Source organism: Engystomops pustulosus, chromosome 4 (assembly GCF_040894005.1).
Source record: "Engystomops pustulosus chromosome 4, aEngPut4.maternal, whole genome shotgun sequence".
NCBI lineage: Eukaryota > Metazoa > Chordata > Amphibia > Anura > Leptodactylidae > Engystomops > Engystomops pustulosus.
Genome location: NC_092414.1, coordinates 23,760,789 through 23,781,128, shown reverse-complemented (window position 1 = coordinate 23,781,128; position 20,340 = coordinate 23,760,789). Strand labels below are relative to the sequence as shown.

At 44.0% G+C, this 20,340-nt stretch overlaps 1 protein-coding gene across 3 annotated transcripts; it reads right to left on the bottom strand.

The window, feature by feature from the left end:
* Nucleotides 1–1,705: 1,705 nt before the first annotated feature.
* Nucleotides 1,706–15,379, bottom strand: FAXDC2 (fatty acid hydroxylase domain containing 2). 3 transcript variants are annotated; one of them, XM_072145517.1, is made up of 9 exons: nucleotides 15,257–15,379; nucleotides 9,641–9,685; nucleotides 9,469–9,560; nucleotides 7,959–8,062; nucleotides 6,555–6,676; nucleotides 5,805–6,010; nucleotides 4,717–4,822; nucleotides 3,302–3,468; nucleotides 1,706–2,781 (listed from the first exon to the last, which is right to left on the bottom strand). In XM_072145517.1, exons 2-9 carry the CDS (start codon nucleotides 9,683–9,685, stop codon nucleotides 2,625–2,627), a joined length of 999 nt encoding a protein of 332 aa, XP_072001618.1. In that variant the 5' UTR covers nucleotides 15,257–15,379; the 3' UTR covers nucleotides 1,706–2,624. The 3 variants fall into 3 exon arrangements, with proteins under 3 accessions (XP_072001618.1, XP_072001617.1, XP_072001619.1); XM_072145516.1 differs by lacking the exon at nucleotides 15,257–15,379 and adding an exon at nucleotides 15,101–15,249; XM_072145518.1 differs by lacking the exon at nucleotides 15,257–15,379 and adding an exon at nucleotides 13,413–13,434.
* Between the last annotated feature and the right edge of the window lie 4,961 nt (nucleotides 15,380–20,340).

Sequence of the window (20,340 nt, the reverse complement as noted above, 5' to 3'; positions counted from 1 at the left end):
ATGGAATACATTGACTGTGCAGGGGGTGGAGTAAGCAGGAAGACATGGGTGACTCTCTTGACTGCAACATGTCCTTCCCACTTCCTTGACTAAGGATTTTTGGGAGAATTAGAGAACGTTTGCTATGAAACCAGCATTTGGACATATTGGGACCGTTTATATGTGCTTAAATTGAAATAACCACAACTCCTGGCGCAGGGTGTTGAGGGGTATGGAAGGGGCCGTTCCTCACCGCGGAGTAGGCCAGCGCAGGGTGTGCCTGCCCAACACCGGTGTACTAGCTAGAACTTGTGCCAAGACTTGGATTGCACAGCTGGCAGATATGTCAGGAGCGGACTGTTCACTTTAATGCAGTGTTTTTGAGAGTTTCCTGATGGGAGAAGGTTATTGCTGGAATTTTACCACTGCTTAGACGAATTTTCTCATTAAACAAATTGGTCCTATGGAAAGGGTAGAGCCTAGCTTGCTATTCGGTGGGGGTTTTAGAACGGGAGGGTCTAATGTAACCCAGTCGGGCTCTTTGTTGCTACCCAAGATGAGTGGAGCAGATGGGCCCCATGTAGCTGATTGGAACTGCCGCTTAGCTCATCTCTGGGAGTGATGTTTGGGAGTTCTGTCACTGAGATGCCCAATAGTTGGGTCCAAACTTTTTAAAGGGGATTTTCCCACAAGACGAGAACCAGTCAGGCAAATTAACCCCCTAAACTAAATATATTTTCATAAACTGCCATTAGCAGCTCCAGGCAGACATGTTGGAGCAGAACGTGTCAGGTACTTGTGTAGCTGATGTCTGTGTCTCTGTGTATTAGGAGGAGGCAGCATGTCAGCAGATAAAGCACAGACACCAGCAATGCTTTACTATACATTACACACAGACATGAGCAGGGGGAGGAGAGGGGGAACAGGGGTGACATCACTGCCTCTGACCATGTGATCAGCCTCCTTTACATAATAAAGAATAGATGATCTTATAATGATTAATGTATGAAATAACTAGATAAAGGCTGGGATGGGATACTTGTGAGCTGCTCCAACAGGTAGTAGTGACAGGACTAGTGACACAGACCTGATGACAGGTGTCCTATAATGTATGATCACTAGGACTGCCAAACACCGGTGCTAACGGGGAAGCAAAACTTTCACAGAGGAATTTGTCAAGATGTCCATGGCTCTTGGGCTTGCACAAGTGTTCTCCAGTCTTCTTAGACTTTTCCCACGGTATAATTGGTTAAGGATCTTGGTGACGTAGCTGCGAAAGCTCTCACACTGATGTCGGTCAGGCTCTGCTAATGGACGTGTAGGAATTTCTATAATTGGTACAATCCCCTTAAAGGAACACAATCAAATCTAGTTCATTGAATAAGTGGTCTAAACGGAAGAGCAGAACACCTTTTCATCATATTCCTAGAACCCGCCCTACACAAGGTAGAATTCAATAAAACGGCTGTGACTGTGGTGTCTTAAGGGCATCTAGCGCCAGGATGAAGGACTGTATACAAATAAGCCTGAGGGGCTCCAGGCTCCATAGGTGTGAATGGAGCCGGAAGCCCCTCAGGCACATTTGCATACAGTCCTTCATCCTGGTGGTTGGTGCCCTTTTCAAAAGGAAAGGTGGCTGTGGATCAGAACCATGGTTCCAACAAGGAAAAAATAACACAAGTTCTTCATCAAATTAAGCGACACGTATATAGATGGACTCTCAAAATTTTTTACAAATTAAAAAGTTTATTTCTGTTTTCAGGTAATGCACAGCATTCAGTCATACTTCTATACATACTCTGATAATTCTAGATTTGTTAGTCGCTGAATTAAAAGAATACAATTATTTCACACAATACATTCAATTAATAACAAGATTCCAGAAGTAATTGATCTGGGAAGCAGCAGAAGGACTAGGTGAAACGGAACCTGTCGGTAGGTCCTTAAAACTCCAGTATGTCTTCATGCCTCAGGATTTAGGGTCCAAAACTTTTTTTTTTTAACCTTTCGAGTGTCAGGGGCCCCTTTCCTAAAATTCCAGGTGGTAAAGGTGTCGGTGATCCAGGAGAAAATGCATTTCGGAACCTCACAGTGAAGCAAGTTGTACTCGTCTTGGCTTCACTAAACAAAGTGCGCATACCCCAAGGGTCCGAAGTAGACTCGAGCAACCAACTCTAACACCTGGACTCTCAGGAGCGTGGCCACTCAAAGGGTAAAAAGCTTTCCCATCAGCATGAAGGCATTACTCTTGAGCTCACACACTGGCAAAATGGTCAAATTGGTATGAAAATACAGAAATAGTCTAAATAGTCCAAATCGGTGATCTGCTACTATTTTGAAATTTTACCATGTTGCGTGTTCCGACAGCTGTGGGCCTGTTCGGAGTGGTATATTCACAATAGTTAGTAAAGTAGAGGTTGGAGGCACATAGTCTAAAGTTTCGTAGAGACATGAAAGATGTAGATCGTAATATTGGTTCCCGCTTGCCTAATACTTGGAAAATGGCATCAAACGCACCACAGCTCAGACGTATGAACCAGGCCAAAATACCATTTGAATGAAAGCACTTTGGTATTGTATGGACTATTGGTTTTTTGCTAAGAAAGATTAATACGTTTCCATAGTTGGAGCAGTCCAGTAAGATGTTACTCCGTTTTCTTGGGTGGATCAGGAATGCTTTGAGTTAGAGGGGTAAAATTCAGTAGTAAAATGTCTCTGTCGTAGGCCTTGTTTTGCTTGAATATCAGATCTGTGCCGTGAAGTCGGTCAAAAACACCCAGCACTCCATAACATTGGTTAAATCTGGAAGAGAAAGATTTCGGAATGCTGAGAAAATTGCGCAGAACGGTGTGGGCTACTGATTACTAGGGGTTTGATGTTGTTGACCTATTGGCACCTCCACCAATCAACCGATCTATGACGTTCCATAGAGTATTGTGTCCACGTCACTATTTCACTTGATTGGTGAGGGTGGCAAAAGATGGACAGATCTGGTATTAGTTCCCCATTTTAAAGGACAACTGCCACCAGGATGAAAGACTGTATGCAAATGAGCCTGAGGGGCTCCAGGCTCCATTAACACCTGTGCATTGAGGAGCAATCAGTCCTTCATCCTGGTGGTAGATTCCGTTTAACAGTAAGTGCCATCTCTTGGTGGCCCAAGTTTGGGATTGAGCCATATGACTACTTGTAAGGGTGAGTAGGTTGCTTGTTTCCAATGGTTGAATTTGACAATCTCTCAAGAATGTTAGTTATTGTCATCTGTAATATTCTGACCAATTATATATATATAAATATATTTTGAATTTTTTTTTTAACTTACTTGAGGTGATGAAAATCATGAAATTCTGGGGAAGGCAGGAACGGCAGATGGTAGCCACAATGTGAGATAGTGGTGCTCGCCAGAGCAATGCAAAACCACAGCATGATTGTAGCTACATGGGATCCCATCAGCATTGGCCCGACCATAGGTGGCAACATATTGGAAAGCTGCAGGATAGATAACATTTTTGGTAAATGACCAAAGAATATAGTAGCCATCCCTTAGAAGTAAATTGAGCAGTGGTCAACCACGAGGAACCACCACTTCATTGACATGGAACACAGACCTCCATCCGTCTTCCCTATCTTGTGGAGATATGGCTTTTACAGAGAAACTCTCAAAAATTACGTTTTTATTGAATTTGTGTAGCTAAATGATACTAGTTTTCTTATTGTAGGCATCACCTACCTAGATCAAGCGAGCAAAAAATGAACCCGAGGGTCCAAAAACAATCGGCATATTTACTAAGGTCCACAGACCATGATTCCGTCGGATTTTCCCGAATATTTCAGTTTTGCGCCGAATTGCCCCGGGTTTTTGGTGCACGCGGTCGGATTGTGGCACATCGGCGCCGGCTTGCATGCGACAAACTGGGGGTGGACAAACCGCGGAATTTAAAAAAAAATGTGTCGCAAGAGCACGCACTTACATGCACCAGGAAGAAGGTGAACTCCGGCGGACCTCGGCGCAGAAGCGACACCTGCAGGAAATTGGACAACGCACCGCGGGATCGCGACTGGACAGGGTAAGTAAATCTGCCCCAATGGGGGTCATTTACTAAGGGCCCGATTCGCATTTTCCGGACGTGTTACCCGAATATTTCCGATTTGCGCCAATTTCCCCTGAATTGCCCCGGGATTTTGGCGCACGCGATCCGATTGTGGCGCTGGCATGCACGCAACGGAAATCGGGGGGCGTGGCCGAACGAAAACCCGACGGATTCGGAAAAACCGCCGCATTTTTTAAAAAAAATCTGTCGCGGAGCTTGCACTTACCTTCACTCAGCCCGAGCCGGTGTATTCCAGTGCGTTCCGATGCTTTTAAGCGCAGCAGCGCCACCTGGTGAACGGCGGAGGAACTACCTTAATAAATCCCGGCCGGACCCAAATCCAGCGCAGAGAACGCGCCGCTGGATTGCGAATGGACCGGGTAAGTAAATCTGCCCCAATATGTTGAAAAGTTTGTATGACCACAAGTGAACTTGGCCTTAGGACCTAGCCAATGAGCCAGTGGAGCAACATAAATTATCTTGTAATTTAGGCAGCGTAATGTGAATGGCCACCAGCAGAGATGACCGGATGGCCATGGCTTCCCTCCTACAAACAGTCATTTAGTAGCCACAGTAGCTCCAACGTGACAGGGTATGTCTGTAATTGAGACAACTTTCTTGTCAACTTATGATGGCTTCTACTTACAATGTGCTCTACCGGATGGGCATACAGGCACACCACTCCCACAGGTGCGGTCCATTCATGGTGCTGTTTGTGGATATGTTTGTAAATGCTTGGGTGATGGAACAATCTGGATTGAAAAGAGGAAACGGATTTAAACACGACCATGAACTAAAATAACAATCATACCCTTCTAAATTTTGTGCATCTTAAAAGCAAACTATTTAATCTCTGTTTTGAGATTAATGACATTGAGTTTTGTTGTATTCATTTATTTCTAGCATTATGGCTTTTTGTATTAGACATTCATATTCCCGGAATACCCCTTTAAGTTCCAGTTCCCCATTGTATTGTAGCCCATAAAGAGGAGAGGGGTAGAGAAGGATTGAGCAACTGTAAAGAGGTATAGAGATAATAGTCTGCTGCGGCTTTTAGTAAGTGCTCTTTCTTGGATTATACTGCTGTGTATACAGAAAAAGAAAGCTGATGAAAAGTCATCTTATGGCCACATATAGAGGGTCATTTACTAAGGGCCCGATTCGCGTTTTCCCGACATGTTACCCGAATATTTCCGATTTGCGCCGATTGTACCAGAATAGCCCTGGGATTTTGGCGCACGTGATCGGATTGTGGCGCATCGGCGCCGCCATGCACGCGACGGAAATCGGGGGGCGTGGCCGAGCGAAAACCCGACGGATTCGGAAAAACCGCCGCATTTAAAACAATAAAAGTGACGCTTGGGACGCGCTTACCTTCACTTGGTCCGGCTCGGTGAATTTCAGGGCATTCGGATGCTTTTAAGCGCAGCAGCGCCACCTGGTGGACGGCGGAGGAAGTGCCTTGATGAATCCCGGCCGGACCCGAATCCACCGCAGAGAACGCGCCGCTGGATCGCGAACGGACCGGGTAAGTAAATCTGCCCCATAGTGTTATTTCTTAAATACACACCCATCAGCCGTATAATTTATAGATCCACTTTGTTTTTCCCTAGTGGCAAAGTTAGAATATATAGTGCTTTGTATCAAGAAAACAAAGCTCCAAGTATAAATATGGTGTCAAAACTTTGTTCTGGATTATTGTATACACATTATTCTATATATCCAGCACCTTACCTGTGCGAGTAATAGAAAAGAATTTCTTCAACCAACACAAAAACTGAGAGTTCCAGTAGAACCCAATGAAATGTGGGCAACTCTGTTCCGCAAGGGTTACCTCGCCACTTCATGAATGGATACATGAGGAGAACCATGGGGAAGGAGAGGAAGAGCTGGTTAAATAAGACGACCTTGACTGCAGCTTTCAGCTTTCCTGGGTCCACCTGCAAACATCAACCACATTACAGATACGTGAAAATCATCATCTTTCGTATACACCAATGACGTCATACTCCACCTCATTGTCCCTACATACGGCCACCCTTCATTTGCCCACAACCCATGATCTCTGTACTCCAGCTTTAACTCAACAAATTTCCCAAATGTAGTTAAAGATATCCTCTAGAGCAGTGGTGGCGAACCTATGGCACGGGTGCCAGAGGCGGCACTCGGAGCACTCTCAGTGGGCACCCAGGCCATCACCCCGTAATGAAGTTTACCAGATAGGACTCAAAGAATGTTCCTGCAGAATCTTCCTACAATGATTTGGCCCTCCTCCTTTGACCTGTGTTGGTGTTCTTAGGAGGCTGATACAATTGAAAGTCGTCAAAGAACAATGAGAAATAAATTACTGCATGAATTGCTGTGCTGGCACTTTGCAATAAATAAGTGGCTTTTGGTTGAAGTTTGGGCACTCGGGCACTAAAAGGTTCACCATCACTGATCTAGAGGTAGGTAACAGAAGAGCATTTGGATTTCTGTACGTACTGGGTCATTCTTTCCGAGTTGAACTCTGTACCGAGTTATAAAGTTTGGTTTTCCCGTCAGGTCGATCACCATCAGGACTGCATTGTACATCCAAAAGGAAAGACTTGGAATTACCATGGCACCTGGACAAAAGAAGAAAAAAAATTACTACATCAGTGGGCCATTTACATGGATACACGTAAATAAAATGGGAATGGTTGGTGATATCAACTGTGGTACATTAGTATATGGGAGGGGGAAACTTTTCAAGTTGGGTGTTGACCATGGCGACCATTTTGATGTTGGCCGTTTTGGATCCAACTTTTTTTCCAATTGGGAGATGGTTGTGTCACATCAAACCTATTGTTGTACTTGGATTTATTGTAACTTTCTCCTATTGTAACTTTCAAGTTTATGACCAAATAAAATGTGATCAAGGTCCTGCCCATTGTGTTGGATTGTCAAGCCTCTTCTCCTGACACACTGATAGCATACATTGCAGAAGAAATGCTAGCACATGTTTCCAGTATCCATTATATCTTCATAGCATAAACGATTGCCTTCAGATGACCCCAAAGATAAAAGACTAAGGGGGTGAGATTGGGAGACCTTGGTGGCCATTCAACTGGCGCATGACAACCAATCCACTTTTTAGGGAACTGTTCTTGAAGGAATGCTCAAGCTTTTGGGGCCATCTGTGGTAGTTTTGATCTCTTGCTACTGTGTACTTTTGCATTTTATTGATTTATCAGTCATTTATATTAAATTAGTTTCGAATCTAATAATCTATTGAAATATCAATAATCGATACTATGAACATAGATATATGTCATGCACTCGTGCACACCACTGTGTGTGCAATACTAGCTGCAAACAGGGGAAAGTGATGCCTGTTTGTGACCTGTTTTAGTCTGATGGACAAGGGCGAATAAGCATCAGGCCCCGAAACCCTCGATGTCCGTAAGAAATGGAGCGGCAGCACCACAATCTCGATAGGAATAGGACCTTCTCTATACTTTGTGGTGCATGCTCCGTGCCTAATCACACAGTAGACCTCATTAGGGGCACAAGTTGCGGCTAGCTCATAGCCCCCGATTACAGTTGTTTGCATGAGGCTTATTTCGACATTTGTCTGTAGGAGGAGCATGACCATTTTATCACGAGAAGTATATATCGCTATAGGTTGTGTGAGTGTATAAAATAGCGGGTGATCTGGATTAAAATACCAGCAGTGGCTAACTATGCCTGGAATGTATATAAGACAACATCAAGCGGGGGGGGGGGGGGGGGGGGGGTGTTAGAATAAATCGTAAAAGTGTGTTTTTCCATTTCTGAAGTACATTCACGTGTACATATCTATGATTGAATAATCCTATTTTAATACAATCAACTATAACACAATGACAAGTTACATTAGTGACTCACCCAAACAGTATAAGGCCAGTTCATTGTCCCCAAAATAGTTGTGCAGCTTTCCCCAGATGGCTTGCCAGAAATCACCAGATGCACCCCAGAAATGCTGCAGATGCCTAAGATATTGAGAATGCTGTCATGATTCAGACATTCTGTTTGGGTTCCATTATAAAGCCATTAGAAAGTACAATTTTCCCCACAAAAAATAAGCCCCCCCCATAAAACAGCAGAAAGTAAAAAATGGAGAGGTAAAAAAAAAACTTTACATTTCATGTAAAAGTTACATGAAATAGTCATACAAAAGAAAAAAAACACTTTCAATTCCTGTTAAAAATATTATGGTCATTAAGTCATCAGTCTGTGGTAGTTGAAGAAGAACTGCTGTTAACTTGAGTCATAAGACCCGGTCACCAGACTTCTGTGTAATAATACAGGACAAAAGAATCCAAATTAAAACCATTGACTTCCAATATTTGTTTGTTCCAAATCAAGAGCAGCTTCTTAGCCTTGGGTAGAAATATTTCTCAAGCCACGACATGTCACCAGTCTACTTACAATTAGTTTTATTCAAAGAGTATTTCCATCCACTGCCTCAATTACTGTAGGAAATCCATCGAATTCCACCAACTGAGATGGTCTCAGATGGCAAGATAAGCCCCTCACATGTTGTGGGACCATCCTACACAGTCAGAAAAGCCCATTCCAAATTCTTAGATAAACCCCTAACATGTTGAAGGACCATCCTAGAAGGTTAGATAAGTTCCTCACATGTTAAAGGACCATCTTAGATGGTTAGATAAGCCCCTCACATGTTGTGGGACCATCCTACACAGTCAGAAAAGCCCCTCATATGTTGTAGGACCATTTCAGATGGTTAGATAAACCCCTAACATGTTGAAGGACTATCCTAGAAGGTTACATAAGTTCCTCACATGTTAAAGGACCATCTTAGATGGTTAGATAAGCCCCTCACATTTTGTAGGACAATCCTAGATGGTCAGAAAAGCCCCTCATGTTGTAGGACCATCCTAAATGGTTAGAAACGCTCCAAACGTGTGAAGGACGTTAGATAAGCCTAGTTAGATAAGCCCCTCACATGATAAAGGACCATCCTAAATGGTGAGTTAAGCCCTAACATGTTGCAGGACCATCTTAGATGGTTAGATAAGCTCCTCACATGTTAAAAGGATCATCTTAGATGGTTAGACAAGCCCCTCACATGATAGAGGACCATTGTAGATGTTTAGATAAGCCCTTCACATGTTAAAGGGCCATTATAGATGGCAAATAAGCCCCTCACTTATAATAGGACCATGAAGAACAATCATTACAGTTATTTTGTAAACTCATATACCCCAAATGTTTACACAAAAGGCCCTGAAAATGGTCCTACATCTAATGTTTCATGGTGAATCTCACAAATATGTCATGCACACTTCTATAAAAACCACCAGTAGGCACACACACTTTCTACTGTTCATAGATATAAATGTGCTCTCTATACATCTCCTTGATTCCTCACCACGTGACTGTGTTTCTGAAAGCAGCAAAGGTAAGAAGTCCAGTGCCCAACACAAAGGCTGTTTTCTTCACCGAGTCCCAAACTTGACCATCCTACAAAGCGAGACGTAATATACAGTGTTAGCTATATGAACAGTATATCCAGATACAATAGAGTCTGTTATACATCTTACCTGTGCCCTGCGTTCAGGGAGGGCAGAGGTTTGACTTTTGCCCATCTGTAAAGAAACAAAAATTCAAAAAGTTAAATTACTGTGGTTTCAGAGGTTTTCAATGCTCCATCCACATCTCATTTTTTGATATGCTCAGCATATATGCCCGGAAAGCTCTGGTTGTATATGCTGAGTGTATCCACAGGCGGAGGTTTAGTTTTTGCCTCAATCTGAACAGTATACGTTGTATAATGTGCAAAATGCAGAATGGAAAGACAAGGGGGCACATTTACTAAGGGTCCGTCGGACGCATTTCCGTCGGGTTTCGCTATTTTTTTTTCGGATTTGCCCTGAAATGCCCCGGGTTTTTGGCGCAGGCGATCGGATTGTGGCGCATCAGCGCCGTCTTGCATGCGTCACAAATCGGGGGCCGTGGCCGTCGGACAACCTGACTGATCCGGACAAACCGCAGAATTTAAATACCAAATTGTGTCGCAAGATCAGCACTTACATACACCGGGATGAAGAAGGTAAACTCCGGCAGACCTCAGCGGGGAAGCGACACATGCAGGAAATTGGATGCATGACCTTAGTGAATCGCGGCAGCTCCGAATCCTCGTCGGACATCCCGTCAACGGGATGGGTAAGTAAATGTGCCCCAATATCTTTCCATCCTGCTCCCGCCTGCTAAGCAACGTATATGCTCAGCGGAGGCCATTGAATGCTAGGGGAGATGGATACAGAAGTACTGCATCCCCCCTCTGGCCTCTGCTGAGCTTACGCTCGGGACAGTGATATCACTGTGGAAACACCCTAAACATCTTCAGCAGCAAATCACCAACTGCTCCCAATATTCACTCCTCCCCCTGCTGGCACTGGGTGACATGTAAGTCTACAGTGGGATGGATACATCTGTGCCCTCCGTTGTAAGGACACACGTCCAACCTTACCCTATCTGCTGTTATAGACAGGCAAATTGATTGGTTTATTCGGTACAAATCTGCAGATTTTCCAGTACCGAATCAAATGAAAATTTGTTCAATCATCCTTGAAGGGTTAGCTCTAGGGTTAGGGTAGCCCTGATTTGCACCCCTCCCCTCTCCATAGGAAACAGCGCCGCACGTCCACAAACACGGGGAAAGATACAGCATGCTTTTCCCTGTGTACGGCACAGTACACTGTACCGCCGCTGGGTCACCATAGAAGTCTATGGGGACGTATAGATCTATGGTCGTGTGAATGCGGCCTTAAAGACGAGGAGTGTAAGCCAAACACACACCAGTGGCAACAGATCGTTTTGCGCACCCCTGCACTTTGTCATGCCGTGCATTTTGTATAAGGCGCAGAAATGTGTGAAACGGGTGGATGCCGCTGATGTGTGTCCGGCTTACCCTCCCTGTCTTTTAGTTCTGAATAAAGAAGACATTTTGGTGAATGCTGCTTACTTCCGTCTTTTTTTATCGTGTATCTGCAACAGTCTACATTGACATTAGCTGAGTACCCCCGTGGCTCTTATACAATGTCCCAAGTTTATTAAAGCCCCTGCACCAGTTTTCTGTCTGACTTTGCACGTTCTTTTCAGTGCAAACTGTTTGCACAGGTATTTAAGAAGTGTCCGTGCCACATTTGTGTTGCAGTTGCATTATAACCAACGCGACATAAAGGGGCACGACACATTTGGACCGTGCAACACATACGTTTAACAAGCAGTCCGACAGAATTGTGTTGCACGCCCTGGCAAACGTTTATCCAAAATAGCGCAAAATACACTATGTGTAGTTTGCCTGTGGAGTGTGCAGGGGGCGCCAGATTCATGAAATGTGCCACATGGTCATTATCTGGCACACCCTGCACTGCTCCAACAGAAAGCACCAACTTTTTTTGGTGCACCTTTAACATAAAGGCCCAGATTCATTAAAACTAGTGCAGTCTGTACTATGTGCAGTTTGGCTGTGTAGTGTGCAGAGGGCACCAGATTTATGAATTGTGGCGCCCGTTCTTCATAAATCTCGGGATGCGCTGCTCTGGAAGTGTGCCCCATTTCTTTTTTGGTGCACTTTGTTCAAGTGAAAGAGCCTACAGTCGTGCCAACCTACTTTTTGTGGGTTATTATACGTGTATTTCGTAGTTCAATCAGATTTTGATCACCTTTTCTAAGGCCCCTTCTACACTCGTGAGTGTGATGCGATGAACTCGCATCACACTCGCAATGCGTGCTGCACGGATTGCACGGCCCGGACGCTGCAAACCGGAACTGAACTGACATGCTGAGTTCAGTTCCGGTTTGCAACGAACGTTCGGGCCGTGTAGAAGTGGTCTAAGTGATCACCTCTAAGACTGGGTACAAAAAACCTGAATGTGGTCCAACAAATGCTTGTTCCCAATAACCCAGTAATCATTCTATAATTTAAAAAACTTGTAAATATCCTGGTATAATACCAGTTTTATTATCTTTCCACGAGGGCAACTTATCACATTAAAGCAAAAAAAACAAAACACCAAGGACAGAAGATAAAGAGCGGCAGATAGGACGTCAGTGCAGGTATTATCAGTCACGTGAACTGGAGAAGAAAGTGTCAACGTATAATTTACGCTTTTCTTACCTGGAACTAATAAAAGGCTAATATCTATATCTAAGATCATTATGACCTTAACATGGGCTCCAAGGCTCGGAAACTGTATTTATGGAGTAGAACATAGTGAATCCTATGAATCCAAAGAATTTCCCATCTAATCAATAATCCTCAATGCAAACAGTTCAATGTACGGCACAGCCCTGAAAGGGTAAATACACGGAGGCCATTCACTGTATGTCACCTAACAACATCAAGACCGGACTACAGAGATATACCGAGATATTTACATTTACAGCACTGATGACATATCAAGAGGATATCAGGACAACCTTCACCTATCGGGAGATCATAAGTGTTATGATGACCTCCAGCCAGTTTCTAATGTAGGACCACATATATAATTACACATAGTACATCCCTAAAGGTTGGAGATATCTGTAGGAATTTCTACGAGGCAGGCAGTGCCAGACTCATGTTAGCCTACAAAGCCTACCCTTATGTGCTGCAGTAGGTGCTGCAGATAACCTCTGCCACAGCCTGCCCCATCTATACGCCACTACCAGTCACCCGTAAATTCTGGATGCAACCAGATCACAGGCCTCATAGTGGTCTATGGCACCCGATCATGGTGGGCTGAGCACACAGTGTCTGAGTGAACGAGAACGAGGCAGCCACATCGTCAAGATTAGGACATGTCCTACATTTTGCCATTTTTGCTGCATGGCTGCCCGTCTTCCTATGAAGGAGAACTCACCTCTCTTCCCTCCTATGCTACACCCAAGTACAACCATGGCGGGTGTATGGCCGCGTGCAAAGGGCCTCACTCTGTGGTTCTCCCAGCCCACGCTTTACAAAACATTATGAAATTAGTAGCCTCCAAATTTGGGTTTCTTCTAATGGACAACTGAGATCTAGTGTTAGAGTCTGGGCCAACAAGAGGATCCTCTGGTACTCTGGTGCAACAATCCCACAATGGCCACTATCTTTTAAGAATCCCAACCACAATCCCTTTTGTGGAATTTCTTTGTTACAACAAGGGGCAACTGTTAACATGCAAGTCCATATTCTTGGGTCACATTTCTTTGAGTTACACTAGTTCCAATATTGTCCATGTGTCCCACCAGACTTTCACAGGTGCCCCCGCGATCCATGTCACGGATCGCCGGTACACCCGTGCTCCGCGATGCGGCGCCTATGCCCCCCGGGCCCGTACTCACCTCTCCGGGCTCCTGGCTCTGCGTCAGTCCCGAGTAGACCGTGATCCTGTCTGACTGGGCCACGCTTGTCCCCACCTGCTAGGGGGGCTAGCACGCGCAGCGGCTCTTTGGGATTTAAAGTGCCAGTGTCCTCCTAATTGGCGCTGGCTAATCCGGCATGCCCTTATAAGTCATTCCCACTGAAGTGAAAGCCTCCTGTGTTCCTCCTGTGTGTTTCCAGACGCCTCCGTGTTTCCTGTGTTCCTCCAGCGTTTCCAGACACCTCCATGTATCCTGTGGTCCTGTATTCCTGTGGCGGTCCTGTATTCCTGTGGCGGTCCTGTATTCCTGTGGCAGTCCGGTGTTCCTGTGGCGGTCCAGTATCCCAGTGGTCGTCCTGAGCTCCTGCCATCCAGCCTGAGGTCCTGCCATCCAGCCTGAGGCCCTGCCTTCCCGAGGTCCTACCTTCCCGAGGTCCTACCTTCCCCCTTTCCACCGCGGGCTAGTCGCACCCGTGGAACGACCTCGTAGCACCCCCGCTGCCGCAAAGACCATACCGTTTTGCGGCGGGCTCTGGCGAAGACCAGGGGCTACTTAGACTCTGGTCCCGGGTTGCGGCTAGTACCATCATCCCCCACGGTGGTCCAGGGAGTCCACAAACTCTAGCCCCAAGAGACTCTCCCACACCCCTGTGTGTGACACAGACTACCAGTATAAGGATGGCCTTATCAATCAACCCACTAGTCTGATATCATAGATGTCTACTGTGTTCCTCTCAAGGTTGTTACAGCGACACGCCAAATATGAAACCAGAAACGGGTACAGGCAGGTACCCAGAAGCGAACAAGCATGAAGGGGCCACTCTTTATAGGATTGTATGCAGTTCATTCCTTTTAAGTAAACAGTGTTTATTAAAAATCTACTTTTTTGCATCATCAGCTCTTTCTCACATCTCTGTATCTCCACAGTAACAGACTACAAAGTCCTGTGTTGTCAGAAACAGTAGTCATACATTTTTATTTGCTCCATGCTACTTTCTAATATATATTTTAAGCTATTTAAGATAGAGAGGACAACAGATGATGGTCAGTGGTGAATACAGCCTGTTACTGCACAGGTCCACAGATGATCCATTCTTTCAGCTTTGAAATTCCAGAAAATTCACATAATAAAATGTCTGCCATTTGACAATCTCTTGTTAATCTCTGATCAATAAGCCGATCACACCTCCTATTGATCTATAATCTATACTGAGCAGTAAGTGATCAATCTCCCAGCAGCACCCCCGCAGGCGACAGCAGGCATTACACATAGAATTAAATAATTTCTTTGACTCAATGGACTTTTTAGATATTACATGGACATTGTGAGTACTCCAAAGTGAGAGACACTAACAGTCCTGAACAATAGATGAATGTCCTTAATGGGTATTTAATAATGGACTTTTCGGAACCATACAGTCCCATTTTAGCAATTTTCAAAAATTTTTTATGTTCGACATTGATGCTGCTTTAAACAATTTTATCCTGCTTAGCTAAAAAAAAATCAATATTCTAGATTCTAGAGCCATAACAGTAGACAAAATATCAGACAAGCCAGAATTTTCTCAGATTGAATCAAATAACAAAGTAAAATATCGTAACGTAAGCGAAGACCCTGTTCTGCAGAAGCAAAAATCCACATGTATCCAAAGCCAATCCTCCACTTACAACCAATCCAGTGCTCATAGGGAAATACAGATCACGTCGGCTACAAGGAAAGTAACCCTTTGTGTGAAGCCGGGTGCATTTCCTCTATTTCCTAGAACAAGTAATACATTTTGATTTGTGTAAAGTTGCGTCTTCCGTCCTTTGCTGCATCCTTACCCCGGCTTTCTCTGGCTTCTCCGTGTGTCTTAGGACAGGCAGCCTGGCTTCTCCGCAGATCTTTATTGTTATTTCTTCTGACTGCCTCCCAAGCCTTGTCAGAGTCCCCACCTACCGGCGATGCTGAGCCAAAGTGCATTGAATCAGAACAGGAGATGGAACACCTCTTAAAGGAACAGTGTATAAAGTTGCGGTTGTGTGTAAGGACATAGTTCACACTAGCACATACGGCATGTTGCAGTTCTTTTTTTTAATGCTGGCTTGATTCTTGAGTAGATTTCTGTCTACCAACTATAGGACTCATTTTGGTTTATTATATTCGAGGCATTTACGTAAAACTTAGTTTTTGCTCATATAAGTGTCTATAGTTTATAATCATTCTATACTTGCTGCAGGGACGGTTTTAGACAAAGGGGGGGGGGGGGGGCCATGGGCAGAACTTAAAGTGGGGCCCCAAAATAAAACTATTCTATGAGCAGTCACCTTCAGTAAGAGGCTCCTTTATCCCTGCACAATAACAACACTTTGTAGTTACACACAGTAGTAGGTAAATACCTGTAATATGGGACTGGAGGAGGATGTAATAGGAAATAGACAGATGATAGGGAGATGGATGATAGAAAGTAAATATGAAAGATAATATAGATTTATAGACGCCAAAATATAGGGGGTCATTTATCTTAGTCTGATGTGCCTTTTTTGGTTGTATTTGACTGACTTTTTGGACGCATATGGGTATTCACAAAATTTTTTAGCACCTTTTTCCAGCAATTCTCTGGAGATCACTGTGTAGCAGTTTCCTGGTTTGTGCCTAATTTGTCTTTGTTTTTCTCCTGCTTCCAGATGTTTGCACCTTATTTTAACATTGATTTGCACCTAAAAGGGGTCAAATAATTGCGCTATCACACACCAGTAGATAATTTGATAGCTGGATAGTTAGTTAGATAGATAGATAGATAGATAGATAGATAGATAGATAGATAGATAGATGATAGATAGATAGATAGATAGATAGATAGATAGATATGATAGATAATAGATTGCATCTTCACCTGGACATTCAACCAATGGGTATTAAAAGAGCAATACATCCTCTTCCCACAAAAGTCCACATGCAGGGGATGTATTGATCCTTTAATACCCCTTGGTTGAATTTAGGATGGGGTCCCTGGGAAAATGCCCAGTTTGCCTTCCCCTAATGCCAGCCCTGCCTTGCTGTAATGGAAATCAGCTCTCTTAACGCTGATCTTGTACTTGTAGAGCTGCAGACTAATATATGGGAGAGGGACCAACCAACTACAACTCACATGCACACTCAGCCAAACAATGAATAGGAACAAAGGGAAAGTCACAAGGAAACAATCCCGATCCCCGTCTCCACCACCACCTGCGGTCAGAAGAGTCTCCATATACTGGTCATCCAAACCAGTTGATTTTGGAAGTATATACCGAAATACTGATTTTGATAATTTTTATGGGGGGTCAGAAATATCGCCTGACAGGGCGATAACACATTTCCTTATTTATTTCTACTGCGTTACTAAATTTATTGCTGCTCAAGACAGAGGTATGGCAGTCAACCCCTTTAAAATTGGAAGAGTATAAGTGGTGCGTAAAAACTTTGATAGGTCTGTATACAGTCAAATTGGGTCTTTAAGACTTGGACTGGACTATGGACATTAAACTTTGTTGTCTCCCTTACATAACCCTGTAAACTTGAGTCTTAATGGAAGATCTTTATTAGGACAGTCCATTTATAAATGTACCTATGTGAAGATAATTTCCCATAAATGTAGTAGTAAGGACGAGATTATTGTCCTTAGATATGACCACTGCTGTTGGAGTGATTGCACAAAGAAACAAATTATTTTTGCATATGAAATGTCTTGGAGTTACTAACGTCCTGTGGTAACAAAAGGTGAATCCAGAAAAGAGCATGTAGGTAGATTGCAGGGGGTGGTCATATCCAAGGACAGCTATATAGTTCCTAAGGGACAAGTACGTCTTTTTTCATAACATGCAATTGAAGAAATGTATATATATATGTTTAAATGTCAATTCCCAGGTGAAAATACCCCTTTAACTCTCCCTCGAAGGGGTGAAGGGCTGTCTGTTCCTGATAAGACGCAGTCAGAGGTGCTTGGTAGAAGTTTACATCCCTCTTCCTACTGAGGCCGGGCCAAGCATGTATATTTAGGGGAGCAGGGGAGATATAATCTTTGGGCCGCACTAGCTATCTGGTGCCTATAGCTAGCCTTATAGTGGGGTCACCCTAAATTACAGATTGTTTTTGATCATGTTCTTCACAGGCATCCCAAATTGGGTCTGTGATGCTCTTTTAAGAAGGGTTGTACCCTACCCTCGTTTCTTACCGGACTGTAACTCGGCTGCTGACACACTGACTGTGCCAAATGCCAAGCTCCCATGATCCGAGCATAAGTGGCCCCCAGAACACAATGAATGCAGGGTAGAGGTCACTCAACGAGACTTAAGAATTGAGCCGGAATAGAAGGACAAAGCAAAACCAGAGATTAAATGTAAAAACTGCCAAGAAAGCAAAATAACATAGAGAACTTAATTCATGTGATCGAAAGGACCGTCTACTTTAGAAGACCCATTCTGAGATCCCAGGGGCTCCTTCATCTCAGGATCTTCATCTCTTGGCCAAAATGAAAAAAAAAAAAAAAAACAGATACCAAGATCAATTTTGGACCAATGGATCTGTTTGGTTCTGCATTTGATGAACAACCCAGTTGCTTTGGATTGGACCATTGTAATTTCTAAGTTCACCTGTGGTGGCGCTGTAGGGAAGTAGAAGCCTTATTGGCCGGTTCTCTGATTACAGCTGATCCCTGGAGACCCGAGTAGCATCAATCAGCTAATTGAGGTCCACTATTATGCTAAATATTCTTGCTTCATCAAACCTATGTAAAGTATTACAATGTACAACATATAGAAACCATAGCTAGTGTCATTTCTTCTCACTGTGTACAGCTGGAATATGAGCAATTTCAGAGGCTGAGCTGCTGTATCTAAGCTGCCATTAGGCATCCACCTTACGTAGAGCTGAGCTGCTGTATCTAAGCTGCCATTATATAGGCATCCCCCTTACATAGAGCTGAGCTGCTGTATCTAAGCTGCCATTATATAGAGATCAACCTTACATAGAGCTGAGCTGCTGTATCTAAGCTGCCATTATATAGACATCCACCTTACACAGAGCTGAGCTGCTGTATCTAAGCTGCCATTATATAGGCATCCCCCTTACATAGAGCTGAGCTGCTGTATCTAAGCTGCCATTAGGCATCCACCTTACGTAGAGCTGAGCTGCTGTATCTAAGCTGCCATTATATAGGCATCCCCCTTACATAGAGCTGAGCTGCTGTATCTAAGCTGCCATTATATAGGCATCCACCTTACATAGAGCTGAGCTGCTGTATCTAAGCTGCCTTTATATAGTCATCCACCTTACATAGAGCTGAGCTGCTGTATCTAAGCTGCTATTATATAGGCATCCACCTAACATAGAGCTGAGCTGCTGTATCTAAGCTGCCATTATATAGGCATCCACCTTACATAGAGCTGAGCTGCTGTATCTAAGCTGCCATTATATAGACATCCATCTTACATTAAGCTGAGCTGCTGTATCTAAGCTGCCATTATATAGACATCCATCTTACATTAAGCTGAGCTGCTGTATCTAAGCTGCCATTATATAGGCATCCCCCTTACATAGAGCTGAGCTGCTGTATCTAAGCTGCCATTATATAGGCATCCCCCTTACATAGAGCTGAGCTGCTGTATCTAAGCTGCCATTAGGCATCCACCTTACGTAGAGCTGAGCTGCTGTATCTAAGCTGCCATTATATAGGCATCCACCTTACATAGAGCTGAGCTGTTGTATCTAAGCTGCCATTATATAGGCATCCACCTTACATAGAGCTGAGCTGCTGTATCTAAGCTGCCATTATATAGGCATCCACCTTAAATAGAGCTGAGCTGCTGTATCTAAGCTGCCATTATACAGACATCCACCTTACCTAGAGCTGAGCTGCTGTATCTAAGCTGCCATTATATAGGCTTCCCCCTTACATACAGCTGAGCTGCTGTATCTAAGCTGCCATTATACAGACATCCACCTTACATAGAGCAGAGCTGCTGTATCTAAGCTGCCATTATATAGGCATCCACCTTACATATAGCTGAGCTGCTGTATCTAAAGCTGCCATTATATAGGCATCCACCTTACATAGAGCTGAGCTGCTGTATCTAAGCTGCCATTATATAGGCTTCCCCCTTAAATAGAGCTGAGCTGCTGTATCTAAGCTGCCATTATATAGGCATCCACCTTACCTAGAGCTGAGCTGCTGTATCTAAGCTGCCATTATATAGGCATCCACCTTACGTAGAGCTGAGCTGCTGTATCTAAGCTGCCATTAGGCATCCACCTTACATAGAGCTGAGCGGCAGTATCTAAGCTGCCATTATATAGACATCCACCTTACATAGAGCTGAGCTGCTAGAGCTGAGCTGCTGTATCTAAGCTGCCATTATATAGACATCCACCTTACATAGAGCTGAGCTGCTGTAACTAAGCTCCCATTATACAGACATCCATCCTGTATAGAGCTGAACTGCTGTATATAAGATGCTTCGATGTAGGCATCCACCATACATAGAGTCAAGCTGGTGTATCTAAGCTACCATGATATTGACATCCAGTATGACAAGCTGACATGTAATAAGCATCCACTTTACATAGAGCTGCGCTGCTGTATCTAATCTGCCTTGTCAAAATCTAAGTATTATTGATATGTTTCCAGAGTACATATGGATTTAGATGGGGGAAGTTGTATCTTTTGGCCTGTGCACTTACATTTTGTGCTGCTAATGTTGTATCAATGGGTCATGTGAGCTGCTGAAAAATACTGAAGGAGGAATAGTTGGGTGGGGGCGCCAATATAAATGTTTGTCCTGGGACATAATCCCACAAGATGCTGGCCAACAGTGGGGTACAACCTGGGGTCCCTTGCAAATTCAATATCATATTATAACTGGGGTGCCAGGAACAGTGTGGGGCATAC